The sequence below is a fragment of the Paramormyrops kingsleyae genome, chromosome 21 (genome assembly GCF_048594095.1).
Source record: "Paramormyrops kingsleyae isolate MSU_618 chromosome 21, PKINGS_0.4, whole genome shotgun sequence".
In the NCBI taxonomy this organism is placed as follows: domain Eukaryota; kingdom Metazoa; phylum Chordata; class Actinopteri; order Osteoglossiformes; family Mormyridae; genus Paramormyrops; species Paramormyrops kingsleyae.
In genome coordinates this window covers 5,349,157-5,371,510 of record NC_132817.1, presented here as the reverse complement: position 1 = coordinate 5,371,510, position 22,354 = coordinate 5,349,157, and the positions used below count along the sequence as shown (strand labels likewise).

General features: G+C 48.5%; 2 protein-coding genes across 9 annotated transcripts in view; one reads left to right on the top strand and one right to left on the bottom strand.

Moving 5' to 3' along the window:
• Positions 1-12,196, top strand: part of farp2 (FERM, RhoGEF and pleckstrin domain protein 2) — a 32,974-nt gene extending 20,778 nt beyond the window's left edge. For 3 of the 6 annotated variants that reach the window (XM_023822304.2, XM_023822305.2, XM_023822310.2), the window contains 15 exons: positions 1,450-1,643; positions 2,464-2,553; positions 2,650-2,783; positions 2,866-2,947; positions 3,115-3,352; positions 3,700-3,830; positions 3,973-4,041; positions 4,161-4,250; positions 5,004-5,024; positions 5,464-5,546; positions 5,676-5,794; positions 6,668-6,831; positions 8,565-8,672; positions 9,017-9,168; positions 9,273-12,196. In XM_023822304.2, the coding sequence (XP_023678072.1) occupies positions 1,450-1,643; positions 2,464-2,553; positions 2,650-2,783; positions 2,866-2,947; positions 3,115-3,352; positions 3,700-3,830; positions 3,973-4,041; positions 4,161-4,250; positions 5,004-5,024; positions 5,464-5,546; positions 5,676-5,794; positions 6,668-6,831; positions 8,565-8,672; positions 9,017-9,168; positions 9,273-9,363 (1,766 nt within the window). In that variant the 3' untranslated portion in view covers positions 9,364-12,196. Of the gene's footprint in view, positions 1-1,449; positions 1,644-2,463; positions 2,554-2,649; positions 2,784-2,865; positions 2,948-3,114; positions 3,353-3,699; positions 3,831-3,972; positions 4,042-4,160; positions 4,251-5,003; positions 5,025-5,463; positions 5,547-5,675; positions 5,795-6,667; positions 6,832-7,738; positions 7,876-8,564; positions 8,673-9,016; positions 9,169-9,272 lie in introns of all 6 variants that reach the window. The other 3 variants (XM_023822309.2, XM_023822308.2, XM_023822306.2) reach the window with 3 other exon arrangements.
• An 89-nt stretch (positions 12,197-12,285) lies between these two features.
• stk25a (serine/threonine kinase 25a) lies at positions 12,286-20,474 on the bottom strand. Of its 3 annotated transcripts, none has more exons than XM_023822313.2 (12): positions 20,456-20,474; positions 19,340-19,591; positions 15,207-15,437; positions 14,964-15,020; positions 14,643-14,751; positions 14,373-14,530; positions 13,995-14,180; positions 13,764-13,909; positions 13,550-13,658; positions 13,352-13,423; positions 12,701-12,837; positions 12,286-12,553 (listed from the first exon to the last, which is right to left on the bottom strand). In XM_023822313.2, exons 2-12 carry the CDS (start codon positions 19,367-19,369, stop codon positions 12,514-12,516), a joined length of 1,275 nt encoding a protein of 424 aa, XP_023678081.1. In that variant the 5' UTR covers positions 19,370-19,591; positions 20,456-20,474; the 3' UTR covers positions 12,286-12,513. The 3 variants fall into 3 exon arrangements, with proteins under 3 accessions (XP_023678081.1, XP_023678079.1, XP_023678080.1); XM_023822311.2 differs by lacking the exon at positions 20,456-20,474 and adding an exon at positions 20,193-20,322; XM_023822312.2 differs by lacking the exon at positions 20,456-20,474 and adding an exon at positions 20,188-20,206.
• Between the last annotated feature and the right edge of the window lie 1,880 nt (positions 20,475-22,354).

The following is a 22,354-nucleotide window of genomic DNA, read 5'->3' as shown; positions in this document are numbered from 1 at the left end:
ATTCCAGTGGCTCAGTAGCATATTATAGTCTTTGCTTCTTTACAAAAGTATGCAGAGTTGGAGAATAACTCTGCATAATAACCCCGTCCGTTCCTGTTTCTTGTAGTTTTTGACCCAGATTTTCCTGTAGCTTTTAAGTTTTTCCCTATCCTATAAGTAGTTTGGGATTGGTGTTCTGAGGGACGCCCTCCCACCAGGGCGGACCGCTTCTTCCCTTCTGTCTCCTCGTCCTGTCTTAGGATGTCCCCTGGCAAATCTGAGGGTAAATAAAGGGGCTCGCCCCCGGCCCTGTCCCCCAGAGACCTGCCACTTATCATGGGTGCGGCGGAAGATTCCAAAGTCGCATTCCTGCCTGGGGCGCCGTGTTAGCTTAGGCCGCCGGCCAAGGCATTACACCGCTACCTTTGCCCCACCCCCCCACCCCTCGCTCCCCCCCCTGTCCAGGGTGCGGTGGTTAAATTGTAAACCAAATGCTACTCAGCAGCCGGGCCTGCGACATTCCTGACGCCGGGGATTAGTTCCGGGTCATGGAACTGCCTCTCGTCTCCTTTTTGGTTTGTCTTGCTCTCTCCACCCCCCCCCCCCCCCACCACCCCATTTACTGCGTAATAGAGAAACAGCTGTGCTTTTTCCATTGTGCGCAGGGCTCTGGCAGACTGCCCCTCCCGTTTACCAGTGAGGAGGTCCCAGAACCGGCTTCCAGTGGTAAATCACAGCAATGTGAGAAGCCAGACCGTCTGCTCTGCGTCGCCCTTTATCAGGCCGGTTACAGGAAGCCGGCTGTAAACGGCGCAGCTGCAGACGGCAGCCCGCGCAGCTGCAGGCAGGGTGTTTTTCCATCAGGGTTAATGAGTGTGTGATCGAGTCTGACACATGCTGGGAACCGCTAACAGGGAGGTGTAAGGTGCGTGACTGGGCCTCCTGCGGGTTTCTGCAGCTCCCCTCTCCTCCCGGAGAGTCATTTCAGATCCTTGTTACTGATATCGTGCAATTAAGTAAAATATTCCAGCATGTTGCGTTAACTTTTCTTTTTTTTGTGCTTTTCGTCTCATTGACATTAAAATGCCGTGCAAATAAAGTGCTGGTGTGCGTTTCCCTCGAACCTTCCACCGTTCACGCTCCGCGCCGTTGGGCCGTGGCGCTGTCTCCGTCCAGCGCCTCACGCGGTCCGTATTCTGCACATATGCGTGTGAAAGTCGCACCACGCCAGGCCTCGGAGTAAATACCCACCCCCACCTCATTCAGCCCCCTGCGCTGTGCGTTAAGGAATTAATTACGGCAGCTGTGAAACGTTGTATTAGATGGTTGCGGTGTAGTCGTATGGTGCTTTGTTGCTGGATGGGGTTTGTATGAAATGTCAGACGGGAGCTATCGGGGGGGGGGGGGGGGTGGTGGGTCGTACATCGTCTGCATTCTCACGCTGATCTCTTTCCCTCTCTCCCCCCACAGGAGCTCCCCCCGACAGCCCGCAAGCCTCACCACCGTCCCTGGCTCCGGAGAGCCCCCTCTGCCTCTCCCCCTCCTTCCAGATGTCCACCCTCAGCCTACCAGGGCAGGCTCCCTCCCCCCTGCAGAGCCCCATCCTGAGTGAGGTGGGCAGTATCCCGCTGGAGGAGGAGGATGATGAGGGGGTTAGGAGGAAGGTACACTCCCCATATCCCACCCCGGCCCCCCTGTCCGATAGCTCGTCGGCACCACTAACCCACACCCCTGTCGCGCAAAATCTGCTTTTCGCTGCAATCCCGCTGTTGTCCTCATGGTGGCGTGTTATGCTGTGTTGCGGTCCCAGTTATGCTATCAGTGGTTATAGCCTCCAGTCCAGTCAGTGAGGAGCTAGCGTGTAACTGGTCGTGATTGCACATGGCGGTCCTGCTCGTGTCTGTCGCGAGCTGCCGTGTGTCCTGTTGTGTGGCTTCGTCCGTATAGTAGGTGAGTCTTTAAATGTTCTTCCAGTAGATTGTTCTGTTCCCAAAGCCTGCGGCTTTCTTGCTTGGCTGGCCTGCATGCCCGCCCGCTGCCATTTTCTGCTCCTAAATTACTCTACGTACTTCTCACACGAATCAGTGCCGGGGGGGGGGGGTTGTGTGTTTTAAAAGCCTCCTTGGGCAGTAGTCCCACCCCTCCCCTCTCCCCCCTTCCTCTTTCATCGAGGCAGTTTCACTCCAAAGCAAACTGGGTAACTTTTTTTTAAAAGTGCTGAAAACTTGCAGATGAGTGAAACTTTGAAAGAAGTTCTGCAGACTTGTCTGCGAATGTCTGCTCACTACTGCCGAAAAAAAGTCTCAGGGACACGTCGCCCTCTTAATTCACATTTGCTTACAGTTATTCTGTTTTCGCTGCAGTTTTTTTTTTTGGTAAAGATTTTGCTCCCGCTCATCATGCATATGCTCCAGATCGTGGCCAAATAAAGACCTCGATTTAAGTGTGGCTGATGTGTGCTGATTTTGTGTTTGACTGCTCCAGAGGTATCCCACTGACAAGGCGTACTTTATTGCCAAAGAGATTCTGACCACAGAGAGGACCTATCTGAAGGACCTGGAGGTCATCACAGTGGTAAGCTGTACTGATCCCTACCCACAATGCACCGCTGCTTGACTAGGGTTCACGTGCGGTAGGCTTATCCGCGGCTGTCGCCTCTGTGCCTTCCAGTGGTTCCGCAGTGCCGTCATCAAGGAGGGCGCCATGCCAGAAGGTCTCATGACCCTCCTCTTTTCTAACATCGACCCCATCTACGAGTTCCACCGAGGGTTCCTCAAGGAGGTCGACCAGAGGCTGGCTCTCTGGTCTGTGTTCTGGGTTACGTGTGTGTGGTCAGGGGCATGTGAGTGGTTTTAAATAAATGGGTGTCACCGTGTCACCCCCCAGGGAGGGTCGATCCAACGCCCATGTTAAGGGAGACTACCAGCACATCGGCGACGTAATGCTGAAGAACATGTGTGCTCTGAAGGTGACCCTGCTGATGGATCTCGGGATGCCACTGGCCTCATTTCACATTGTCCTTCAAAACATCTGGACCAGGGGCTCTGCCAGCTGCTCTCACATCCACGTGCTTGCAGATCTGCTGGATTCAGTTAGACCGTGGTGGTTGATAGCCCTGATCCGTTCCTTCTACAGGAGTTCACCAGCTACCTGCAGAAGCACGACGAGGTGCTGACGGAGCTGGAGAAGGCCACCAAGCGCCTGAAGAATCTGGAGACGGTCTACAAGGAGTTCGAGCTGCAGAAAGTGTGCTACCTGCCGCTCAATACCTTCCTGCTGAAGCCCATCCAGCGGCTGATGCACTACAAACTGATCCTGGAGCGTTTGTGCAAGCACTACACGCCGGAACACCGCGACTACGAGGACTGCAAGGGTGAGGCCCCCATGGGCCAGAAGGTCCACCAGAGTGCAGGGAATGAGGACTCTGATCTGAGATCTTTCTGGACCTTAATTTGGTTCCTCTTGCTGTACCCACCTCACTTGCCATTCAGACTCTACCACAGTTTGCATGCAACGTTGCCTGAGATACAAAGCCAAAGAACATCATCTTAGCTTCCTTTGGGGTTTAAACTCTGCAGGAGCCAGAGCTCTTTTATCGCCTGTAACACTGAGTCAGTCCCTGCTCTCTGGTTCAGTTCTGCATGTGGTGCTGTTTGAGGGACTGACCCCACCTCTTTCTCTCCCCTCCCCCAAACCCTGTGACCATGGACCGGCCCGCAGGGGCCTTGAAGGAGGTGACTGGGATGGCTGCCCAGCTGCAGAGCAGCCTCATCCGGCTGGAGAACTTCCAGAAGCTCACGGAGCTGCAGAGGGACCTCATTGGCATGGATAGTCTCATCACTCCCGGCAGGGTGAGTATGGGAGTGCGTCCAGGCCTGCGAACGGCTGTGCGTGTCAGAGAATGAGACTTCACGTAGCTCTAAGGACCGAGGCACATGACACCCAGTCATATTTCATAGCGCTCTGTGCTATGATGTCCCATCTTGCTCGTAGGAGTTCATCCGAGAGGGCTGTCTGTTCAAGCTCACCAAGAAGGGACTGCAGCAGAGGATGTTCTTCTTGGTAGGTAGTCTAAGAGCTGTCTGCTTTATAACCTATCCCGAGTTAAACTTAAACTTAACAGCAAATCCCATGCTTTTGGCTTTGATGTCATTCGAGTAATCCTGCTGTCCCGTCTGCAGTTTTCAGACATGCTCCTGTACACCAGCAAAGGGGTGACGGCCACAAACCAGTTCAAAGTGCACGGCCAGCTGGCCCTCCACGGCATGATCGTGAGTGTGAAAGGCCGTCGAGCCGTTCTCCTTAACCTCAGGCGTATCCGTTACATCCAGTTATTATTTATTTATTTTTTCTGGTCTAATAAACGTCATGGTTACAGGCCAGTATAGTTCATGTTAATAAGCAGAGTGGCTGCTCTCTGTCTGCGTGAGCGGCCCTTGGAAATGAGGAGCTTTGTGACGTTTCGCTAAGCGGCTGGACTCCTGGGGCTCCTGGGGCTCCTGCTCCAGTCAGCATCAGCTCCACGATGTCCCTCAGCACGGCTCAGGTGTTGAGACGAGTGCACTCCGCTCTCCACTTGCTCATGGTCACCTGCAGTGGTCTTAAATGTTTACAGTTTACACATTTAGCCGACGCTTTTGTCCAAAGTGATGCCAAGTCAGGAAAATGGCACATCGCAAACGTACGTGCGTTCAAGGAGCCGACTAGGCGTAAGTGTGGCAAAGCTGATCGGCCAATGAAAGCCCAGACGTGAGTGTAAATGGGATTGGAGCAGGAGCTACACAACATCTTCCAACAAAGCAAGAACCTAATTAGACTATTCATGGACCAGATCAGATTAGACTGTAATGATCAGGTGGCGCCGATCTTCTGGAAGCTGGTTGTAAGGATTACCCTGCAAAGCTCTCATTCATCTGCGTTGGTAACTGACGCCCTTGGGCGTTCAGGGTGGCTGTCGGTCTAGGCTGGGTTATGGCCTGTGATAACCTGCCTGTCTCTGCTTCGCCCCCCCCCCACACCTGCAGATCATACTGCTGGATGTACCGGTGAGTAATGGTGGCCTCCTGGCAGACAGCCACCTGTTAATGGTTAGGCAGCAGGCGTATGCTGACAAATAGGGGCAGGGATGCTGGCCTCAGCTGTAAGCTGATTGGCCGCTGGAATTCTCACTCCCGTCACTCAATGATTCAAAACATGTCATTGGCTAATAAGGTTGGCCCCTCTGTATGAATTATGGCCCCTCTTTTTTTTGCCCTGCATAAAAAATCCTAGAATTTTGTGTGATACGCAAGTACGGTAGTAAGTGTGATACGCAAGCACGGTAGTAAGTGTGATACGCAAGCACGGTAGTAAGTGTGATACGCAAGCACGGTAGTAAGTGTGATACGCAAGCACGGTAGTTTGCTATAAGGGATCCTGTCTGCCCGTCCCTCCATTGCCCCACATTCTGTAAAATTCTCCCTGTATCCTTCTGCTTCTGTGCAGGTTGAGGAGAGCGAGAACGAGTGGAACGTGCCCCACTGTTTCACCATCTACTCCGTGCAGAGGACCATCGTGGTGGCTGCTAGGTCAGTCGGTCAGCCAGTTCATCTCATGTTCCTGCACGCCGAGGCCCAAGATCTCATTAACAAAGCAGGTTTCTGAAGATGACTGGCTGTTAAATTGGCATCTTGGTGTTTTATTTCCATTCTTCTCAGCTCTAAAGTGGAGATGGGCAAGTGGATCGAGGACCTGAACCAGGCAATCGACCTGGCCAAGATGTCCCAGGAGAAATCGGGGCTTTTCCTGGAGTCGGGGCAGGGCGATCGCTCAAACAGTAAGACCCCCCATGCGGCAGCTCGTTCCTGCTCTGTGCGGCTGCCAAACGTGCGGCCAGAACAGGGCGGGGGCCTCTTCCCAAGACATTCACACGAAGTTGCCTTTTCTTTTGCAGTTTAGTAAACAGGGTGACCAAGTGGATTTTAAAACACCCACAAAAAAAACTTTACAAAGCCGTGTCTCTAAGCTTGGCGGGGATCCACTTGCGTTGGACTGTGCTGAGACCGGGGCGTGGCACTGCTCTGCTTAAAATTAATTATCTGATGAAAGTCAACAAAGTGCCAACGCAAGGGAAGGATGAGATGGCCGGAAGGGTGTGTCACTGTTCTTTGGCACCTTGGTACTCGTTCCCCTGTAGCTGGTGATTTGCGTTTTGCTGGCTGCTGACAGGAAGGTCAGAACTAGGTTTGACAACAAACATTTCATTGAGTGTTGCATGTGAATTTGGGTGACTGGCATGGTCTTCCTATTCAAAAAACCAAAGGGGGGGGTCTGTTTAGTGCAGTTTCTCAATCCAGTCCTAAGGACCCCCCGATGGGCCACATTTTTTGCCACCCCCCCAGCTCGCAGCCAATCAGGAACATCGAATACCTGTTTACAGGTGGCTGTCCCCGAAGACAGGATTGAGAAACACTGGTTTACAATTTACTTTCAATCTCTGTTTGCAGAAGAGTCAGTGCTGTGAGGAAATTTACATCTTTGTTGCCTTTCAGGTGCATGATGCCTTAAGGTCTGATGTTTCTTAGTGTGTCCTGCCTTGAATTTCCTGACTTTTTACTTCCCTAGGTGCTGGTGAGGGGAGGGGGGGGGAATGAATTTTCCTTGTGTGTAATTAACGCTGAAGCCTGCGCCTCCCCTCGCCCCCCGGCAGGGTCCTCTGACGAGGTGTCCCTGGAGCAGGAGTCCGAGGACGAAACGCACTCATCCCGTAGCTCGCTGGACAGGCAGACGCACCACCGCGCCAACACCACCATGCATGTGTGCTGGCACCGAAACACCAGCGTCTCCATGTCTGACCACAGCCTCTCCGTGGAGGTACCCCTGTCCAGATACGTCTGCCCCAGTGCACAGAGCCTCCCTTGTGGTCCTTGCCAGGCTCGAGTGTATTTTCAAGCACGGCCGGCCAAGTCCTTGTAAGGACTAGATTTTCCAGTCATGAGATATAAGGAAGGCTTGTGGTATTCGTTAGAATCAGTACTTCTCTGCAGTGCCACCTACTGGAGATGCAGGTTCCTGCAGGGCATCTCACTGCCATGTTAGTACTGTGTTTAAGCAGTCAGACCACTTCTGCTAGGTGTAGGGCGTCATCTGAGAGATGTGCAGTGTGTGTGGGGAGGGGGTGTTCTGGGGTCGGGAACCCTCTTCCTTTAATGGACCACAGGGGCTGCCGCCTTAACTTGCATTTCTGCTGATCCTTCTATAAGGAAGCAGGTAGAGCCGAAGCCAGCACGTTGTGTAGGCCTCATCAGACCAGGGTTCCTCACCATTTCTTCACGCCTGTAGCCTCAGTGTCGCCGCAGTCATCTAGCTCCCTCCGCTCACCCACGTCTTTCACGCTTCACGCTTCTGGTTTCAGCTTTGCCCCGTCTCTCTCGTCGCTCTACTGATCTGTCTAGCAGAGAAGTGCCTCTCTTCTTCCCGTTTAATCGGCACCCATGGCCTTGTCGGGGATTTCCGCTGCCGGTGGCTTGAGCCCTGTTTAGAGTGATGCTTCTGGGAAGCATTTCACGCAAAGGGAGACGCCCGGAACCTCATGCGAGACAGATGAGGTCGCCTTTCCCCTGCTGACTGGCCTTCTCTTATAAGACTAACCACTTTCCTTTCTGACCTAACAGCTCAGCCATCAGGCCCTGGGAGATGTTCGCCGTAAGCCCATCCCTAAATGAGCACTAACAATCTCTCTCCGCTCTCCTCTCTCCCTGCTTCTCCTCCTGCCCCAAAGTCTTCTCTCCGGCCGTATCTCCGGAGCTTCCCCCTCGGTACCTCCTGGGTCAGGGCCAGAGGCCCAACACCATCACACACGTGTGCTGGTACCGTAACCAGAACCTCTCTCTGTCCGATTACCTGCGCATGAATCAGGTACTGCGGGACCTGTAGACTCTCTAGACTTGTATGGGTGCGTGTGATCTAGCCCCCGTGATGCCGTCCGGCGTGGAGGGGGCCCACACATTTCCAATGGGAGTAAATATCACATAACTGGGAGCTCATCGTGAGAGTTCCGGAATCAGCTCATTAAGATTCCGTCAGTGAGTAACATTGTAATGAAAGTATGCTGTACGCATTTATTAGCCTGTTGAAGGACTGCATTGTGCATTCACCTCAGGCTTGGCGGTTTACCGCTTATTTCCGCTAACCTCATCTGATGCCCTATCAATCTGCTTCATCCCACACATAAACACATTCATGGTTAAAACTGACTTTTTTTTTTATTAATACAATCAAAGTTGCTCTACCCCTGTCCACCTTAAATCTAACGTGACCAGGAAGCAGTAATTTGACAGGCTAACTCCTTTAAAGGCTGACACTTTCCTTTTAGCCAGATCAGAAGGGTTTAATCCGTTGCCCTGTGCCACCTTCTGTCTTGTTGCTGGCTTCTCGCCCAAGACTCTGCAGGCAGTTGGCATCTGTGTCCAGTGGTAGAGGCACCACTCGAATAAAGGGGGAAAGACTTTGCGCAAATGCTTGAGTGGGCAAAACTGAGCCAGATTTAAGTGAGGATGCATACTGCAGTATGCAGTCTGAACCTGTCCCCAACCTCTCTTCCGCAGAATCAGCTCTCTGGATACCTTCTCAGAAAGTTCAAGAACAGCAACGGCTGGCAGAAGCTGTGGGTGGTCTTTACGAACTTCTGCCTGTTCTTCTACAAGACACACCAGGTAGCTGGACCAAGGTGGCAGGTCCACCAGGCACCTGCTCGTGACTTGTCCTCCTGCTCCCGCGGTCATAGTGGGTCTCGAGGTTTAGGGAGGCTGCCAGATGTCCGATACTTACAGCTCCTCTGAATGAGCGGCCGTGGCGTTCAGTGTGTGCCTCTTTCGGTACTTCGATGGCAAGCATTACTGTTCCCTTTGACCCAAAAGTGGGATAATTATTAAATGCTCAGCTCCCAGATTTGCAAATACCTTTCAGCTGTGGAGAACAAGCAGGGTCTGTTCATTTTTGCTCGAATTGTACTCCACCCTTGTCTGTGTGTGTTGATTTGTGTTCCACTTGTGTGCAGGATGACTTCCCCTTGGCCAGTCTCCCCCTGCTGGGCTACACAGTCAGCACGCCGGGCGAGTTTGACGGCATCCACAAGGAGTACGTCTTCAAGCTACAGTTCAAATCCCACGTGTACTACTTCCGGGCAGAGAGCGAGTACACGTTTTCCAGGTGAGATGGCCGTCACACATTCACACGTGTGAACCACAAACTGAGGTGAAGCTTAGTTTGGGTGCAATTGTGACCCCATTCATCTGCTCCTACGCCCCCTACAGGTGGATGGAAGTGATCAAGAGTGCAGCCAGTGCTCCGGGCAGGATGAGTCTCCTCGTCCCCAAGGATGCGCCTGAGATCAATGGCAACTGAGCACCTGGATGCTCGGACTTCTTGGAGCTGCAGGGGTGGGTGGGGAAGCTTGTCCGTTTGTGAATTATTATTATTTTTTTTTTTTTTTTAATCCCCCACCCCCACGTCACCTGAGAAACTCTGCTCTTGTTGCCACGGGGATTGTCTCAGCGACTCTAAAGAACAGGATATGACTCTCAGGTGGAACCATGAAAGGGCTCCTTTCGTTTGTGCCTTGTGAGCCTGCTCAACCTGCCATACTCAACCCCCCCCCCCCCCCCCCCCCGCACCGTGCCCTTCTGGGAAATAAAGCGTCACTAAAGACGCACCAACGCCCATCTATGTGTCAGAACAGATACGAGTGCTGAACATAAAGACAGGGGACGTTTGCGTGCGATTTTAAAGAGGTCTTCCTCAAGCATCATGAAAGCATCTCACTGAAACTACCCTGTTGATCACAAAGGGCTTTTCTGCTGCGGGCTGGTGCCACCTTGCAATGGATTCATGTGATACTCTGAGGTATCAACCCCACCCCCTCGCTGTGATGTGACTTCTCATTTAGTGCCCAATGGATAGAAAGACTGCATGGATGACGGGGAAATTAACATGATAATTTCCGTTCTTGTTGAAAGAATGCATTGCACTCCAAACCAAAATCCTACACAGATGGGCAGACATAATATAATTTGTTGTAAGTCAATGGATGGTCACGTATTAAACAGGGAGTTGAGCGAAAGGTTCATATTGCGATTTGGAGGGACGAGTGCATCGCAGGTTTAAAGGCTAGGCTTGTACGTAGTGAGATGTAGAGAGACTCCGAAACCTAGGTTACGCATCTCGGATAAGTCGATGCTGATCCAGACATGCCTGGCAGAAGACTGCTGTAGGAAGGAAAGTGTACAGGGAGTCACGTTGAGGAGGGTAACCGGAAGTGTGGAAGGGATGAAGATCACTGTGAAAGCATCAAGTGATAGTGTGATGTCTGTGTCGCAGGTGTGAGGGTAGGGCCTTGTCTTGGTCTTAGAGGTGCCATATTGCTTTGAGGCATGTGAATGACAGGTGTCATTTTTTTCTTGAACAGGAATGTGATGGGTTTGCCAATCAAGAACCGTTAAACCGTACGTACGGCTCACCTTAACCCTGACTGACTGAGATGACTGCTTTTGGAAGAAACTCAGTGTTCCTGAAAGAACCCTGTAATGATTTTATATTTCTTTGAGTTTTGTATCTAGCTGTTTGTGTTGGTGGTTTTAGGAAATATGGCTGTTCCATAAGGTGCAAGTTAAATATATATATGTGTACATGTGTGTACATTATAATTCTGATTGAACTTGCATGTTAATTATTTCCAGTGGATTGGCTCGGTAAAGGAATAATGCAAAGGGCGAATGTCCGTAAACTAGGCTATATTAGTGCTGTCTTGCTCTGCCTAGACATTAAACCTGCATCCCCGACGCTACTCTGGGACTGTGGTAACAGCAGCTGTCTTAATGAGAGCCTGCTTTCATCCAGGGCAGCAGCTCTGGTCCTCGTGTTTCAGTCCGAGGTCTCAGCTTGTGGTTCTTTAATCTCCGCTGAAGGTCTGACGTTTTGCATGCTTCTCTGGGAGGACAGCATAAAAATCTCATGCAGCTTTTACGCAGTTGCCGCCTTCTACCACAGGACATGTTTAAAATGATTATGTAGGGAATTAACTTGCCAGTAAAGTCCAAGCCAGTCTTGGGCTTCAGTTGAACGCTGGCTTGGATTTGTCAGACTAAGGTCAGAGGTGATAGGGCAACAAGGACAGTTATGCCTGATGTGTTATCCCGTGGGACAAATATGCAGTGTGAAATACTGCCCAAAGCCAGGATAGGGCTGTAGATTAACAATTACATTTTTTTGACCAAAGCACCCGTGAACTGGAGAATGGCCGCGTCTGAGGTTTCAGGCTCTCGGCAGTAGCAAACCGCACTTCTGTTTGTAAAATATTAATTCATTTTCCTGTAATTCGTTTGATTTAGTATTTACCATTTTATTTCACTCATTTTATTACCTCGACTTTCAAGGCTGGTCATTCTAAATCAAAGGACAGGATTGGACAATCAAGTTCAAATGTGGAATTTCACTGTTCCTGGGGGGGAACTTCTGAGTGCTCCTGGATGGAATTTGGGCTAAAGTTCTGGAGGCCTGGGGCATTAATACAAGTAGTTATAAGTACAGGCCTGTCCGATTCCTGCTCTGGCTCGTGCCTCTCTTCCAGCGCTGGCTTTCAGAAGCGGCGTCTCTCTTCCCCCACTGCCCAAAAGGGAACACAGGATATGACATCGCTCTTGTAATGTTCCATGTTCCTGTCTGGACTTAAGATATTTCTATTTCCTGATATCTTCAGCCAAAGGCCAGTGTTCCCCCCTCCTCCTCCTTTGGGGAAGGTGGTTGTCAAAGCAACACTGAATACAGTGAACTGAAGTTATTTAATGGTCCAGAATTTGATTAGTGCCAGACTTGCAAAAGAATTTTAACTGGATGTTTCATGTTTTTTTGCGCCTTTTTCTTCCTTTGTGTAGAACAGGCTCTTGGAGCAAACCGGTGGTACGACGCGCTCGGTGTTTCGCACTGTATATGCATGAGTGTAAGAGCACCCACCCTCTAAACGAGCTGGTCTTGACAACCTGTCTGGCTTCCCGCGTAAAAGCCCTCTCACTGCTGGCTGCGGGGCTTTTTTTTCCTGACACGCCCATCAGTTTCTTTCCTCACCCGTTTTATATCATGCCTATTTATTGTTTAGCATACCGCTGGAGTTGTACTCCTGTTAACCCTGCATGTAGTTTTTTTTGCTCATTTACAGTGAAATAAAATCCCACTTGCTAAAGGAGACTGTCAGCTGTGCGCACTGCCTTCCACAACCTATCCACTCCACAACCTATCCACACCGCCCCCCCCCCCCAGAAACCACCCAACCCATTTCAACGCTTTTGAAAAACTTTATTATATATGACATGACCTAATACAGTTGTTATACACAGAGCTTCTGACTTTACCTTTTTCTTTTTCTAAACTTTCTATAAAGAAAACTGTAAAAATATTGAATGAACCTCTAAAAGATCTCTGGGGGGTGGGCGGGGCATGAGCTGGTGGGGCCCGGAAGGCTCGCAGGGAGCGAGGGGTGGGCGGGGCAGCGTCTGGGGCGTCTTACCGTGAGGATGGGGTGGTGTTCCCATTGAGGGAAAACCTACGGGAGGCAACGGCTTGGGTTAGGATCTCCGTCCAACTCCTACACATCAGCAATCCTACATATACAGTGCTTAACTACACAGTGTGACCCCTCTCCCCCTCGCGTCACTTCACAGTCCATCATGGACAGCAGTCGTTCACTCACCTCCGCACCCTTTCCATCATGTTGCTGACCAAGCGGTCAGATATGCCCGGGCAGGATTCCTCGGCCAGACTGAAGGCGTTCTCCAGCTCCTCTATGGCACCCACCCCTCCCCCCGTCGCTCGTTTCTTCTCCTTGAGCTGAAAGATGGGAGGAAGCGAATCGGCCCCAGGTTACACCTGTGGTGCTGAATAACACGTTTCGCTTGAAATTCTCCAGAACACAAACTGCCATGACAAGTGTGGGTCTAATCAGACACCCAACGGCATGTCGGAACTGGTTGTAGCATATTAGATGTTTTTAGACCCACCAGAAATGATACCTCTGCAAGTATGAGGTGTTGCAATAAATAGCAGGCCCACCCTATCATAACAGACTTAAGTGAGTGTCGGCTTTGGAGATCTTTAAATGCTGGAAAACGTTAAGCCATGTGTGGTCAGTACCCCCCCACCAACAGCCATCTGTGAGAGGAACCGAAACTATGAGAACTGGAACTGGCCAGTCAGGATTGTTCTTAGGGTCAAGCTGCGTTTTGGAGAACCTGAGAAACTCGACAGCTCAAAGCTCACCACACCCAACATAGGATCGGTGAGTCGCAAAGCAGATCTGGGTCTCCAAAGGACAGGGCTGGCCTCTTCACCATAGATCACTTACCTCTCTGAAGATGGGCGTCACGAGCGCAGAAAGACACTGCGACTTGGGCTGCCTCTTCACTGCCTCTGTCGTCTGTAAGGAAACAAAACGCGGTAAATGTCTGAGGGTCACGTTAAAACCTGGGAAGAGCAAGTGCCTTGCAGAGTAGCCCAAATGCCACCAGTCCCCGTCAAGAGCAAGCTAAGACACTACACTCACCTCTGTGTCTCCACCACTGAAGTTTTTCTGGAGCTTGCCCAGGGAGCTCGGCCGCACGGTGGGGAAGGTCCACATGGGACACTGGTCTCTGTCATCACCGTCGCCATCCCTGAACAAATACTCCAGTGAGTCATCAACCGTTAACTAACACCTGACAGGAGCTCGCAGGTGCACTGTGATGCCGGTGAGGGCTGTGGCAGCTCGAGGCACATACATGTCTGAGTCATCGGAGCTGGACTCGTCGCCATGGCCCTCGGACTTCCAGCGGCGGTATCGGTCAATGAGCTCTGTCAGATAGGGGGTTTTCTTGGTGTATCGCGTGATGAACTTGTGCTTCAGCAGCTCCTTGGCAGTAGGCCGCTGTAGAACGACAGCTGGAGGGTGAGCTTCTGGTTCCTATTGGCTTCAGCATAGTAACAGGTGTTAACAGAAAGAAATCACTCACAAAACGGGGGTCTTTATTGAGGCAGGCCTCTACGAATTCTTTGAAGGGCTTGCTGTAGGGGCCTTCCAGAGTTGGTGGGTTGTTCTTGGGGATGAGGAAGAGGACCCTCATGGGATGCAAGTCTGAGTTTGGTGGCTCTCCTTTGGCCAGCTCTATGGCTGTAATCCCCAGGGACCAGATGTCCGCCTATTGAGATATATGCAGAAATGTATTTCAAAGACATCTCATGCTGAAACACCATAACCTCTATGTCACCTCCCATTTGTTGACAGCCTACATCAGAGGAGATGTTTTGGAATTTGTACTTGCAGTACTTTTCAGGATAAGTAAACAAATGATAGGACTCTATAGAGGTCACACCTGCTGATTAGCTCTCACCTTAAAGTCGTATGCTGACTGCTTGATGACCTCTGGTGCCATCCAGAAAGGAGTTCCCACAAAGGTGTTCCTTTTGATCTGGGTGTCTGTCAGTTGGCCAGCTACACCAAAGTCAGCCAGCTTGACGTCACCTTGCTCTGACAGCAGCACATTGGCAGCTACAAGTGACACAAACGGTACAATCAGCTTGTATAGCTCCACAAATTCAACAAAGGGTAAGCAGGCGGGATCGGTGTTTAAATCTTGTTTAGAGCAGAAGTGAGAACCCACCTTTAATATCTCGATGGATTTTCCTCTCTGAATGCAGGTAGTCCAGACCTTTCAGGATTTCCCTCAAGATTGTAGCAATGTAGGTCTCTTCCAGGGGACCTGGCTTCAGCTGCAAGGGGAAGATACGCAGATACTCGTATCCAGACAGGAGAGAAATGTTTTCACTGAAGCAACACACAATATCTTCGGAGTAGAATGTACAAGCCGTTTGGCGAAGAAATAAGAAAGACTGTCTCAAAAACAATCTGCTTGTATTTAATTGTGAGAGAATAGATCCAACTGCCAGAGCACAAGCCAAAGAAAGACTGCAGAAACAGTTACCAGATCCAGAGCAGAGCCGCCTCCTAGATACTCCATGATGATCCAAAGCTTGGTCCCCTGTGAAGAAACAATGGTTACATAGATCTGAGGTTTTCAGCTCTTGCTCTTTATAAGCTGGGAAATAGTAAAAGCAAATGGCCTCATTCACAAAGTCATTTAAAAGATTCATACAGTTAAGGAAGTTACTATGTCACTAATTCCTGGTAATGAAAAGCATATCCTCTAAATTAATGTCATCAGCACCTTGAGGTAGGAGCCAAAGTACTTGGTGACGAAAGGGCTGTCACACTGGCTGAGCACAGTGATTTCCTGCTGGATGTCCTCGATCTCATCCTCTGCCTCCTCCAGGTCGATGATCTTGATGGCCACCACCTCCTTGGTGCGATTATTAATGCCCTTGTAGACCTCGCCGAAGGAGCCTTTTCCAATGCGATCGAGCTTGGTGAAGTACTCCTCAGGGTCCAAGCGGGAGTTCTTTGCGCAGACATAGGGAGACACACGGGTGTTCAGAGAAGTGCTTTGGCATTTTAATGGCTGTTATTGGCATATTTTAAGTGGCTTGCTTGACATTTTTTGGCTGAAGCTTTATTTGGGTGTCAAATATCGACATTTGTTTTTAAATGTCAAGTCGTATTGACATTTTTTTTTTTTGGGAAAGGAAGCAGGCAAAGCCAACATGAATATTGTTTTAAATGCTGAACATGACACTTCTGACATTTCTAAATTAGGGTAGTTTATGCTGAGATAAGACTGGTTATGAGAACCATAAACAAAAGTATGTGTGACAAAACAATACATTGTAGGGAAGAACGCGAGCGCCCAGCGTGGCATGCCACAGCATCCCACCGCCATCTCCGTCACCTCAGCCTTGTGTTTACTAAAGGAGGGTTGGAAACTGACCCCGTCATGAAGGCAAGGTCCAGTGGACCCCTCCCTAACAAACGGGGCTTTCCCAAGGATGCCCAGCACACTGCCCTTCCTGTTTTGCTGGGGAGGCACCATGCCAGCACCAGTGCCAAATGTGACGTTCCGTGGCTGGACATGCGTTTTTTTTCCACAGCGGCTTTCTGTTGCCAGGCAACTAGCATATAATGTGCTGCCACTGTGAATTTGGCATCTCGTTTGCAAGCACAAGGGTTAAACCGCTTTCATGTGCGAGCTCCCACAAAAGAGGTGGCGCCATGGGGAAAGGCTTCCTTATTCCTCTGCTTTAAATCCTTGTCATCCTTTCCCCGCCATCTCATCACAGCTGGCACGAGTCAAGTGAAATTGCCATTAAACAAGGAACCACTTCATTGGCACAGTCCCGGCCGTTGCCGTGACGAGCTGAAGCTTTATGATGCGTGTGCCGGGCAGCGGCTATGCTGCTTTCGTCTTTCTGCCGCTCTGATCCCAGGTCAGTGCCCAGAAAGCCAGAACTCCACATGGCTAGCCACTCGCTGATCCTAGATCAGCATGTTTTTGGGGCCGAAGGGCACAGAGGAGCGTTCTGGAGCATCACTATGGCTCCGGGACGGATGAGAGGAGCTAGATGCCGTCACTGCCATCTGGACACGCTGGGGCCGGTGCCCCCCCCCCCCCCTCACACATTGTTACATCAGATCGTTTTATGCTACCCCTGACATTTTTATCTTCGGGATGGAAAGAAAGACGTCCAGCTAAATTTAGATCTGCTGCCGCCGATGAGATTTTGATCTCTTACGCAACGGAGCTGCTGACGCGCCGGCTGACGCAAAGGTCGCGGGCTGTCCAGCGACCCACCTGGGCCAAGGGGGGGGGCGAGTTAATGAGGAGCGTTGGTGAGAGGGGCCACACCGGACCACTGCTATGAAATTCACACAGATGAAAGTCAGAGCGGGAATGCTCCATCTTCCACTCAAGCCAGATCAAAATCACGACCTGGCTGCAATAGCGACACCCCTGCTCCTTCTCGTTAACCCCTGAACACACCGTAACCCCCAGGGCAGAAGCTCTTGGCCTCAACATCCCTTTCTTCCATGCTTCTGCCCATTCCGTGAATGCAGCGGTGAGGGCCAAGGGGTCATCTGAAAAGGTCAGTGTGGTTCATGGCCCCATATTGCAGCTTGATATACAACTTTGAGCTCCAGTAAGGCCTCAATATCCCAGACTGTGGGTGCAGGATGTACAAAAACCTGATAAACCATGGCCAAGAAAATGTAAATTACAAGGTACAGATTCTGGAATTATGCCCAAATATAGATAAATGTAGATCTAGCATAAACATCAGCAGAGAACATATTAAAAAAATACATTTCTAATGGTTTTGGTCAGTTTAATAACTGCAACTGTCCATGGCAAAAACAGACCATAAACTCGTCTTTCTCAAAGGCATGACTCAGCACTGCTTAACACCCAGGAAAGCGCAAAAAAAATCGAAATACTTTTGGGTTTAAAATGTCATAATTTCGTAACCCCGAGTCCTCAGTCTCCTTGATTAGTGGCTCTTATACTCTTCCACTGCAATAATGCTTCAATACTACGTCTGAACCTCTACGAGTCCACGATTTTTAGAATGAATGTGGGATCCCGTGAACTGAATAGCAGGAAATCTGTGGTAACATTTCCTTGTTCATTTTCAGCCCTTGAGTGTCCGTTGGTCTTATTGAGTCCCAACTTTCACTTCACTAGACTACAGGCAAAATGTCACATAGCTGAAGATGGCAAAACCTCTACGGAAGTTCTACCTGCAGAGGACATCTCTACATCTACCTGCCCTGCGCAACAACTTGCCAGGCAATGGAAAACATCTCTGAAACCATAAGAAGACAGTGATGGGACCAGTAAAGGCATGAGATCTGGTCAGTTGTTCCACTGTGTGTAATTAATCGCAGAAGTATGAGTATGGTACAGACAGCCTTGGAGGTATGTGGGCTTTGAGGAAACACCACACACGCTGGTATCTTCTTGGAGGAAGGAGACATGCAAGCAAACTGGCATTAGCAGCAAGTTCTGGCTCTTGGCCGTCTCCACTGCCTCAGGTAGCCGGGAAGATTGTGAGTGGAAGCCATTATGCTGTCACTCACTATCCGGATAACCCTCGGTGCTCGATCCCGAAAAACAGACATCGACTCAGCTGTCAGACTGAGGTCAGGATTCACCTCAAACTTACAGTCAACGAGATAAATTTAGGAAGAACACTCAAGGGCTTATGGAGAGAGTGCATTCGAAATAAAAACTAATTAATTACACCACTGGTAAAGTTCACAGAGACGGGGCGATATTCGCCCCAATGACCAAATGATCCATTGATAGCAATTTGCTTTTCCAGCAGACTGGACTCTCCTTCAACACAAGCTATTAGCATTTAGCAACTGGTGGCGTGCCAAGCCTGCGGACAAAGTGCATCTTCAGGATGCCGTCCCAAGAACATTACTGTCATTTGGGAAATGCTCCACCTGTGTGGCATTTATCACGTTCAGAAGAGGAAATGTTTTTAAAATACAACTTCCTTTCGTGTAATAAAACCTGACCTGTGCTTGAAAGGGGCTCTCATACATCATGGGAGGTGACAGGTAACCTTCACCTCACAAGTCTCTATTATTCAAACACTGCAGTTGGATTAACCTCATTTAAGCAAAATTGAATTGAATTAAGAACCTACTGTTTTTTTTTACCAATATTAAAGATGCTTTAAAGTAGATCTAAAATTTTTGCCTGGTGGTATCAGTATTAGTCATTTACATACCACATGGACCCAAATATAATCAAATGTTTGCTTTTATAAAGACACTTCATTTGTTACTACGGTAATTAATGCTGCTTTAACCCATTCCAAATGTAACAAATTACTAAACTAAATAAACATTTTACAATAATCTTCGGCGGTAAAAAAAAAGACACATACAAGCTGCAAATCTAATTATGAACTGAATAATAACATATCACAAACAGGGTTTTTAGGAGCGATCGGCTAGTTGTTTTCCCTTCCTTTATTTGGCTTAAATAAAGGGAAAGGGGCGGCCAGGCTTAAGCGACGGCCAGGGCGCTTTCCCAGCTGGGGAGGGACGGCAATCAGACGGCCTCTCGGCCGATCGCCGGCCAGCTGTCACGGCACCTCAGCCGCCGGGTGCGCCTCACACCTTTCCCCGCTTCCCTGTCGCTCCGGCGACCTGCCCACGGTGCTTTACGCCGCACCACCCGCAACATTAACCGGCTGAAAAGGGAGTTTGAAAGGGGGGTTGGAATGGCGAGCGGAGGAGTTCCAGGTGACTAACGATAATGGTTATTATTACTAATATTTCTCTTGTCTTCCATTGCGGGGATCCAGCGATACGCCGAGCCCACAGCAAACTGCACGGAGCCCAGCGCTGGCGTGTATTTAACCTCCAAACGGGCACCGTCTGCTACACCTTTACCTGGTTCCGCAGGTCTCGGAGGTGAGCCATCCTGTCGGCAGTCTGCTCGGAGGTGAGGGCAGCCGCAGCCCTTTCCGCCTGGAAAAGGCGATTGTCTGTTATTTCTTCAGTGTTTTTTTTCTTCCTCCTCTTCTGAGACCCTCTCTAAACAGCCTCCGATCTGTCACTCCACGGCGTTTTCGGGCTCGGATCAGCCACTCGCGGAGCCCGCGGCCAGGCCAGAGATGTTAGGTGTTGTTCAACTCCATCTATCTGCAAGGCAGATGAAGAAGGAATTTCGACTTTGCGTATTAATTTTTAATTCCGATCAAAGGAGAGTCCGCCTGGTCTTCATTTACTGCTTGAAGAGGGACAAAATAATTGCGTAATAACGCATGCGCGGGTCGGCGCCGTAGGAAGGCGTTGCATTATGGGAGTTGTATTTTTACCCAATTGTGCCTTTCGTTTTCTCGGTGTCGAGGTTTCTGAGGTTGTAGGCTGTTGTACCGTTAGTTTTAATTTTGGTCAATTGTACAATGTAAAACTACACTATAAGAAAGACACTAAAGACTGTTACAAAATTTGGACGGTAATAGCACGGACGCTTTATCGCATGCATTAATATTACAACACTAAGCTTCTGTTTTTCGGGAACACTCCGTTCTGTGTCCTAATAGCAACAACATTAAGAGTATTCTAGATACAGTTTGGACAGCGCAAAACAAATACCCTGACTGCGAATATCAGTACGACAATACACGAAGTACATGTTCCCATTTATTTTTTTCACAACCTAATTAAAAATCCATTTTAAAATCTCCATCTGAACTTTTTATGACGCTAGAACATATTTATGAATTCTTTCTCACATTACCAATAGAAGTATTTATCCACTCCTGTTTTTAACTTGCAGAAATAATCCGAACGAATGCAGTGTTTTGGTATGTCCTTCGATCTGTGCGCGTTGCTTTAATTAAAATTACTGATGCCACCACTAGGTTGCAGCAAAGCTCAATTAACAAAAAGGAATTCGGCAACAAAAAAATACAGTGATGAATACCAATCAGCCTTTTAATATAACCAAATGGCATAAAAACTTTTATAGTAATTATTTAATGAAAATAAAACTTTCTACACCTGAAAATTTTGTGTCAATAAACCCAGCAAATGTATCAGAGGGAGAACATTCAAATGCTTTCCTCGGAAGTGCCACGACAGGACCGATAAGGGAGAACAAGAGGCAGGGAAGAGCGGAGTGAGAGAGGACACCCCTGGCCAGACGGAGGGTGGGGGCAGGAATTCTTTCGACAAGTTCAGGCGGCTCCTTCTTCTACTGAAATGTCAGCGTGTGCCCGAGGCGTTATTGCTCCACAGAGCTGCCCAGGAAAAATTACATTATGCTTTACGTTTACATTTATTTATTTAGCAGGTGCTTTTGTCCATGACGTACAAGCAAAGTAGACAGAAAAGCGTACGGCTGTCAGTGAGCCAGCTTACACTAACACATGTAACTTAGTGTCAGAGCCAGAGCTATACAATACATCACAAATACACATGCTGAGAATCAGAAAAGACAGCTATTCAACTCAAAGACAAGTGTGAAAATACACAAGTATCTGGGACACACAAAAGTCCGGTTAAGCCATAGCAAAAGATTACCAATGGTCAGTGGTTAGACAACCTAGCTGAGGTGATCTTCATCTGTTTTGTAAGCATTACTATCCAAACAACTTTAGTTAAATAACACACGTTTCACTTCTACATCAAGTTGTATATGCACATATTGTCTTCTTTATAGACTTTATTTCTAAAAAAAAAAAAAAAAAAGCCCCCCAAAGCCATCATTGCTGCAGAGAGAAGCAAAGCCCCCCCCCCCCACACACACACACATAAATCTCATACTTTCTCCTGCGTCATTGGTACAGGATGCTAAAAGATGTCTTTCTGCTTCTCTTGATCAAAATAAACTCAGTGACTGATTTGGATTTAGTGTTAGTAAGAGGCATATTCCATTTCAACAACAATAACAGCATGTAGTCCGCAGGCTCCCCAGTGCCTGAAAGTTTGTCTCTAGTATTGCAAACAACGTGCTTTGCTGGTTTGGGTGGTTCTCCAGGTGAGTATTAAATGTAACCAAGTATGAAAGAGTGTATTTTCCTCTCGACTGCTTATGAAACAGACAGACCTCTAGGCCAGGAATTCATTTAGAACAACAAACCATGAACTGCAACACAAGGAGTTTCTCTGTCGATTAAAAATAAACAAGACATTATTGCACATTATGCCTTATATAGGATAAAGTCACCCAAAAATGTTGGCCGCCTCTATCTACGGGTTACATGGAATTAAGGGTAATACGTTATGGAGCATAAATACTCTATACTAACTGAGTAATAACTCAGTTACTACTGAAGTACAAATTATGACCAAATCATAAACAAATAGTTGCTTCTTGAGAGAAAAGATGCATCACGATTCATTAATGATGAACAAACACGTTTGGTATTTCACGTGTTTTTCAAGACTTGTTCCTACAGTACTTCCTTCAGTAGTTCACAACGGTTTACAGAATTAACAGATATAGTAATAAATATAGTAACTGCTTAGTATGAAAGATGCATCGTGATTCATTAATGATGAATTAACATGAGATCAGTATGTAACTAAGACTTAATTTGTGGCTAATTAATACATAAATAATAGTATAACTATATTATTTGTGCTATTATTTGTGTTACCGAATTAAGTTATGTCTTATTTAATCTAATTTTGCCGAGAGTGTAACATTATGCTGCACCACTGCAACGATCGGTGATATGGCAACAGCGTATCACCCAACATCATTGGGAAAGTGCCGTTTAAATGAACTTTTCTAATATATAATTATATATAATATATTATATATAATATATAATTATAGCCAGTTATAGGGACACATGCGATTGTAACGATCATAAGGTTTCCTTAAACATTGTTCAATTTAACAAAGCACAATATTACATTTCAGTGGCCTGTACTACGAAGCGAGGTTACTGA